At 46.6% G+C, this 7,935-nt stretch overlaps 1 protein-coding gene across 2 annotated transcripts in view; it reads left to right on the forward strand.

The window, feature by feature from the left end:
• LOC127036408 (uncharacterized) overlaps window positions 1-7,633 on the forward strand; it is a 15,449-nt gene extending 7,816 nt beyond the window's left edge. Inside the window, exons 1-2 of one of the 2 annotated variants that reach the window (XM_050927303.1) lie at window positions 5,587-6,074; window positions 7,055-7,633. In XM_050927303.1, the coding sequence (XP_050783260.1) occupies window positions 5,894-6,074; window positions 7,055-7,569 (696 nt within the window). In that variant the 5' untranslated portion in view covers window positions 5,587-5,893 and the 3' untranslated portion in view covers window positions 7,570-7,633. Of the gene's footprint in view, window positions 1-5,586; window positions 6,075-7,054 lie in introns of those variants that run through there. The other variant, XR_007770093.1, reaches the window with a different exon arrangement.
• Window positions 7,634-7,935: the final 302 nt, after the last annotated feature.

The following is a 7,935-nucleotide window of genomic DNA, read 5'->3' on the forward strand; positions in this document are numbered from 1 at the left end:
TTGTTTTATCACCAGACCGCCTTGCAACAGAGTACATTAACAGAAAGAACTAGTTTTCTATGGTAAAGCAAGCTCTGGTGGATCGCTAGGGATGCTTTACTGACATCAGAGTGGGCTGGTCAGGGAAGGTTCATGACCCACAGATCTTTAAGAACACAGGAATGTTCAGAAAGCTGCAAACAGGGACTTTCTTCCCCGACTGGTGGATTATCCTTGGGGATGTTGAAATACCAATAGTTATTCTGGGTGACCCAGCCCTACCCTTTGCTCCAGTGGCTCAAGAAGCTGTACACTGGGCACCTCAACAACACCAAGGAGTGCTTCAGCAGGTGCAGAATGACTGTTGTGTGCCTTTGGATATTGAAAGGGTCACTGGTGCTCTCTACTCCATGAGATTGGACCGCAATGAAAAAATATCCCAATGGTTATAGCTGCCTGCTGTGTCCTGCATAATATCTGTGAAGCAAAGGGGCAACGTTTCCATGGGGTGGCGGTGGAGCAGCTGTCTGGTGATTTTGAGCAGCTGGGCACCAGGTCTTTAAGAACTCAGTGTGGAACTATTGGGCTCAGGGAGGCATTGTAAGACCAATTTAATAGTGAGCCAGAGTAGCGTGTGTTGCTGTCTTGTGCTCTAGCTGGCCTTGCTCTTTTGCAGCTCTGTTATGAACCCTGTAGTGAGTGCTGTGTGTAGTAATATAACACTGCCAGTGCACTGATACTGTCTGTGAATGATGGCAGCATCACCCAGCATATGTTGTGATCTAATAAAAATGAATATTTCCCAAAATAGATTTTTATTCCATAACAATGCAAACAGAAAAACATTTATAACCTAATAAAATGTGATACATTAAGGGAAAAGAACCTATGAAGGGGAAAGAACAGTCATTTCCATCTCAGGTGCACATACACAAATCATGTCTTTCACAGGTAGGTGTATGTGCGGCTGTGAAGGTCTTTAACGTCCTCAAGAGGTGGAATGGTAGGGGTAGTGCAGCAGCCCCTGGTGCCATGTAGACTGTTGGGGGTGTGTGTATGGAGGTCCCGATATGCAGTTCTCTATGGACTGCAGAGGGGGGCAAGCATGGATTGTTGAACCTGCAGGTCTACCAGAGTCTGCAGCATGTCTGTTTGCTGCACGTCCCTTTCTTTTTCCTGCACCTTTCTCCGCACTGCCTGTCTGGCCAGATTGTCTGTAAGGGTGATCCTCCAAGGCCTATGCTCATTATCTGAAGCAGCGGAGGCTTGCAGGATTTTTTGCAACATCATCCTGAGTCCTCTTTCTCCTTCTCCTTGTCTGGCTCAGCCATTCTGCTGGTATGGATGGAGAGACCCCCAAGGCCACGTTTGCAGCTGCTGAAGATACAGTATACAGAGGTACTGTTGTCAGTGTATTCACGAGATAAATTGAAACTTAGGATACTGAACTCACTCCCCTTGATCCAGACAAGTTTTAAGCACTCCATTTTCACCTCTCCTTGGGATGTATACAGCATGGCAGCAGTCACAGTGCCATCCATGGTGAGTATGGCCCTGGGGTGGGGGGCAAATTGGGAAAATGAGGGGAGATAGCTCACAGGCATGAGTATATGTGTATAGGGCAATTGAACTGAATACTGGCACTGTTTTCCATAGGCGGATCTGGATTTTAGCCAATATTTCAGTCCTAGGGTAAATGGAGACAACTCCTGCATAAGTCTGGCTGCAGACCAAGGCTGTATGCTGCCAGCCTGTTTGCTGCAATGGTGCCTGCTGAACTAATCGCTGAGTGGTGTGGGAAATTGTCCTACTGCAGTGGAAGAAATAAGGCAGTCCTCCTCAGAAACCTTCAGCAGAGGATTGCAGACTATCTGCAGGAAAGTTTCAGCAAGATATCTACAGAGGATTTACGGGACATCCCAGTGCACATATATACAAATTGTTCCGTGAAGCCCCATCTGCCTAACTCTAGAGGGGGATGAGAAGCAGATAGCAATTCTGCGTCTCTTGGTTGTTTCGCTGTCTCCTCCAGCATAAGTAAAAAAAGAGTAAATCAACAGATGAGTCCTGCTACTTTGAGGGTTCTGTCTCTGTAATTTCTAAGTAAACCACATACTTACCAGAAGTTCCTTACCCTGCATCAGGCTCACCTGTACTCAACTGTTAGGACTGGTTGGACTGCGCTGGAGTCAAAAACAGGTCCTGGGTCACTGCCCTGCTGGATCCCCTGGTCATCTGTCTTCCGTATTGCATGTTCCTTCTTGCTGTTCATGGCGGGGGCCTCTGCCTCGGGGTCCTACAAAGTATACACAGGGCTCTTGGGGATGGTGGTGGGGGTCTTATCCCAGGATGGTGTGCAGCTCTTTGTAGAAGCGACAGGTCTGTGGTTCCACAGCCAGTGCTTAATTTGTAATGAAAGAGGTGCTGGGGGCTCAAGCAATTTTTTTACGTTCATAAATGATGCAGCAAGCCCAGAAGTGCTGGGGCTATGAACTGCCAAGCCCAGAGGTGCCGGGGGCTCAAGCCTGGCACAAATTAAGCATTGTCCACAGCAGAGTGATTGTTAGTCTCCCTTGCCTTCTGGTTCTCCTGCCGCAGCTCCTTGGCTTTCACGCATCACTGCTGCTGTTCCCTATTGTAGCCCTTCTCCTCCTTGCCTCAAGCGATCTGCTCGTAGATGTTGACATTTCTATGGCGGGATCAGAGCTGTGCCTGCACTGTCTCTTCTCCTGACAGACCCAAAAGATCCGACCCTCCAACCCCCCTGTTCCTGGTGTACTCCAGGCAGGAGCGCATCCGTAGCATGTAGCCAGCATGGTCAGTGGGGCAGTTGCTAGGCATGCTCTAGAGCTGCTAGGTGAACTCTCCAAGCCGGGAAAACAAGAAATGGAACTTCAGAAATTCATGTGGCTTTGAAGCGGAGGGGTGGCTTCCTGTGTACCTGCTGCTGGGCAGTGGTGTTCACAATGGTGACCAGAGCAGCATTATGGGATACCTCCTGGAGGCCACTGACAGCCAATGTAGGTAACGCAGTGTCTACACTGACACTGCTTCGACCTAACTACATCAACCTAAACTCTTCACTGCTCGTTAGTAAGTCGGCATAGCGGGTGAGTTACATTGGCGAGAGCGAAATTTTAGTGTAGACACTGTGACGGGTTGGGTCACAGAGACCTCCTTGGGACTGTCATCTGATGTGCTGAGACTACTCAGAGCCCGTTTTCGCTGCCTGCTTGGGACTCCAGAACCCTGCCTTGTTGAGCCAGATACACTAATCTGCTGCAACGCAGACCCAGGGTCTATCCCACACCCCCAAAGCTGCAGGCTTAACTAAAAACAGCTTAACAAGTGCTCCTGTCTCTAGCACCCCATCACCCAGTTCCCAGTGGGATCCAAACCCCAAATAAATCAGTTTTACTCTGTATAAAGCTTATACAGGGTAAACTCCTAAATTGTCCACCATCTATAACCCGGATAGAGAGAGATGCACAACTGTATGCTCCCCCAGGTATTAATTACTTACTCTGGGTTAATTAATAAGCAAAAACTGATTTTATTAAGTATAAAAAGTAGGATTTAAGTAGTTCCAAGTAATAAGACAGAACAAAGTAAGTTACCAAGCAAAATAAAACAAAATACACAAGTCTAAGCCTAATACATTAAGAAACTGATTACAGATGAAATCTCGTCCTCAGAGATGTTCCAATAAGCTTCTTTCACAGACTAGACTCCTTTCTAGTCTAGGCCCAATCCTTTCCCCCATACAGTTCTTGTTAGCTCCACCTCAGGTGGTAATTAGGAGATTTCTCATGACTGGAACCTTTTTTGTTCTGTTCCACCCCCTTTTATAACTTTGGCCCAAGGCGGGAATCCTTTGTCTCTCCGGATCCCCACCTCTCCTTCTAAATGGAAAAGCACCAGGTTTACGATGGATTTCAGTATTAGGTGACATGGTCACATGTCACTGTAAGACCTCCTTCTTCATTACCTTTATTACATAGAAAACAAAGCCATTTATGGTCAATTGTCCTAGTTAATGGGAGCCATCAAGATTCTAAACCACCATTAATGGCCCACACTTTGCACAATTACAATAGGGCCTCAGAGTTATAGTTCATATTTCTAGTTTCACATACAAGAATAATACATTCACATAAACAGGATGACCACACTCAGTAGATTATAAGATTTGTAATGATACCTTACAAGAGACCTTTTGCATGAAGCATATTCCAGTTACATTATATTCACACTCATTAGCATATTTTCATAAAATCATATGGAGTGCAATGTTACAGACACCTCCACAGTTAGGTCGACATACGCTGCCTTGCACCGACCTAACTGTAGTGTAGACCAGGCCTTAGTACCTTTCCCAGCCCTGATGAAGAGCTCTGTGTGGCTTGAATGCTTTTCTCTCTCACCAACAGACATTGGTCCCATAAAGAGATTACCTGAGCCACCTTGGGACTCTGCTGTTGACAGGCTTGTAATGTGACCCTGCAATGCTATCCATCATACAAAGGTGTAATAGCCAGGATGGCCTGAAACTGGTCGCAGAATCATTTTATTTTAATGAAAAATGTCAATGTAAATGATGTTTTTGCCCAAACATTTTGGGGTTTTGCCAAAAAGCTGAACATGAAAAATATTTCCCATTTTGGCAGCTGCAAACGAAGACACAACAAAACTAAATGAATTTTCTGGTTTTCATTTTTTTTAATGAAAATTCAAACAAGCTTAGGAAAATGAACATTTTCCAAGGAAATGTTTGTTTCTAGGAAGAAAACAAATCTCAAACGAAAAATTTCAGCCAGCAATACTAGCAACTCTGTCCTGAGTGTGGCCTTTACTGCATGCACTCAGGAAGCCTGGCTGTAGGGAAAAGACTCAAAAGGCTGAGCATTGTGGATTCAGGGTATTAATCGAGAGGCAAAAGTGAGGTGCCAGGAACTATAGTGACCTCAGAAGAGTGAAGCTTTTGATGTCACCAGAACCCGAGATGTCTTTATTCCCATTCACTTTATGGATTACAGATGATTCTTTCTTCATAGTACTGTCATCACAAGAACAGTTTGGATTGGGTGTAAATCACATGGAACTAGTTCCCGCTGGCCCCTGCCCAAATACAATGGTATGGCTCACTGGTTCATACTTCTCAGGGGATCTCATGGCTCCTTTTTTGCAGATGGGCCCCAGCTTAGTAACTCAGGCCTGGTCCACACTACACTGTTAAACCGATTTTAACAGCGTTAAAACGATTTAAGGCTGCACCCGTCCACACTACAATGAATTTTAAATCGATTTAAAGGGCTCTTTAAATCGATTTCTGTACTCCTCCCCAACGAGAGGAGTAACGCTAAAATAGATATTAACATATCGATTTAGGGTGAGTGTGGCCGCAAATCGAAGTTATTGGCCTCCGGGCAGTATCCCACAGTGCACCAGTGGCTGCTCTGGACAGGTAACTGAACTCTAATGCACTGGCCAGGTATATAGGAAAAGCCCCGCGAACTTTTGAATTGAGCTCATCAGCACAGGTAACAATGCAGTCTCCTGAGAATAGAAAAGAGCACCAGCATGGACCGCACGAGAGGTACTGGATCTTATTGCTATATGGGGAGAGGATTCAGTGCTAACAGAACTGCGTTCCAAAAGACGAAATGAAAAAACTTTTGAAAAAATTTCCAATACCATGAAGGAGAGAGGCCACACCAGGGACTCAGTGCAGTGCAGAGTGAAAGTGAAGGAGCTCAGACAAGCCTACCAGAAAACCAAAGCAGCAAACGGAAGATCCGGATCAGGGCCAAAAACATGCCGCTTCTACGCTGAGCTGCATGCAATTCTAGGGGGCTGCGCCACCACTACCCCCCCCTTGTCCGTGGATTCCGAGGTGGGGGTTATAATCTAAACCATGGATGAGGTTTCAGCGGAGGGGGAAGATGAGGAGGAGGAAGAGGAGGAAGAGCTTGCAGAGAGCACACAGCACTCCATTCTCCCCAAGAGCCAGGAGCTTTTTGTGACCCAGACGGAATTACCCTCCCAGCCCTCCCAAGCCACTAGCCCAGACAGTGAAGCCATGGAAGCGACCTCTGGTGAGTGTACCTTTGTAAATACAAAAAATAGTTTAAAAGCAAGTGTTTTTTAATGATTGATTTGCCATGAGGGCTTGGCATGCATTAGCAGGCATTAAAGTTACTGGAACAGTTTGTTAACATGTCTGGGGATGGAGCGGAAATCCTGGAGGTACTCCAAAAGCCTTTGCAGAAGGTTTCTAGGCAAGGCAGCCTTGTTCCATCCACTATGGTAGGACACTTTACCACGCCATGCATGTAGCAAGTAATTGGGTATCATTGCATGACAAAGCCTAGCTGCGTATAGTCCCGGTGATTGCTGGCATTCAAGAAACATCTGTTCTTTATCTTGCTCTGTTATCCTCAGCAGAGTGATATCGTTCATGGTAACTTGGTTGAAATTAAGGAATTTAATTAAGGGGACAGAGATGGCCATTCCTACTGGGCTGCTTGCCTGTTGCTTAAAAGAAATCCTTCCTTGCAGGTAGCCAAGCGGAGGGAGAGGAGGGGGGTTAATGGCGCTGAGCTTTTTAGCATTTGGCCAGCAGGAATCTTCCCAGCTACCAGCCACGTGGTGGGGGGGTGGGGGGTGGGAGGAGAAAGGGGGTGATTAGCAGTGATCTTCCATGATACCAGCCATGCGGTGGGGGGAGGGGTAAAGCAATTCTAGAGAATTGGATTGGGTTAGGGTTAGGGTTTGGTGTCTGCTGCTCCTTGTTAAGAGGAAAGAAGCAGCACAGGGAGAAGCTATATGCCTCTTTATATGCCTTACCATGACTGCATGCAAGCTGAATTGTGATGCCCGGACCTGCGTCTGTGTTGATCTGTTACACTAGAGCCGCAGGCACTCAATACTAAAAGAATCCAAATGCGACCTTGTAGTGAAATCACATGTGCTATGTAAGGTGAATAGTGTTGTTCACTGTGAAAGAGTATAACCATTGTTCTGTGAAATGTATCTTTTATAATCCTTCTCTCACTATTTTCCCCCACTCATGCAGCTGCACATTTTTCAAGCCTCCCTACTCCATCCCGAAGGCTAGCCCAGATAAGGCGGAGGAAGAAGAGGACACAAGATGAAATGTTCTCAGAAATCATGGAAGTAACCCGCAATGAAAGAGCTCATCTGAGGGAGTGGAAGGACGTGGTAGCAAAGTACAGGAAAGATGCCAGTGAACGTGAGGACAGGAGGGACGAACATGAGGATAGGAGAGACGCTCGAGATGAGAGGTGGCGGCAGGAAGATCAGAGGTGTAGGCAGGAAGATCAGTGGTGGCGGGATGCAATGCTGGAGCTGCTGCGTGATCAAACTGACATCCTTGGACGTCTGGTGGATCTTCAGGATGAGCAGCGGGGTCACAGAGTGCCGCTGCAGCCCATGTTTAACCACCCTCAGTACTCACCATGTTCCATACCTTCCACACCCAGATGTGTAAGAACGCGTGGGGGAAGGCTTTGTGCACCAGCCCACTCCACCCCCGTGGACAGTCCAACCAAAAGGGTGTCATTACATTGAAATGTGCTTAATTGGCTTTTCCTTTCCTCCTATCCTCCTCCCAAACCACTCCCGGGATACCTTGTTAATTCTCTTCCTCTTTTTATAATTACATGCTTTTTAAATGAAGGGGGAGGGTGGGTTGCTTACAGGGAATGACTTTTAATAAAGATACATGCTTTTTAAACAATAGTGACTTTATTTCCATAAGCAAGCTGTAATCGAAGGGGGAGGGTGGGTTGCTTACAGGAGGAGTCAGTAAAGGGGGGGAGGTTCATGAAGGCGAAACAAACACAGCAGTCACACCGTACCCTGGCCCGTGATGAAACTCGTTTTCAAGGCTTCTCTGATGCGCACCACTTCCTGGTGAGCTCTTCTAATCACCCT

The sequence above is a fragment of the Gopherus flavomarginatus genome, chromosome 1 (genome assembly GCF_025201925.1).
Source record: "Gopherus flavomarginatus isolate rGopFla2 chromosome 1, rGopFla2.mat.asm, whole genome shotgun sequence".
Classification (NCBI taxonomy): domain Eukaryota; kingdom Metazoa; phylum Chordata; order Testudines; family Testudinidae; genus Gopherus; species Gopherus flavomarginatus.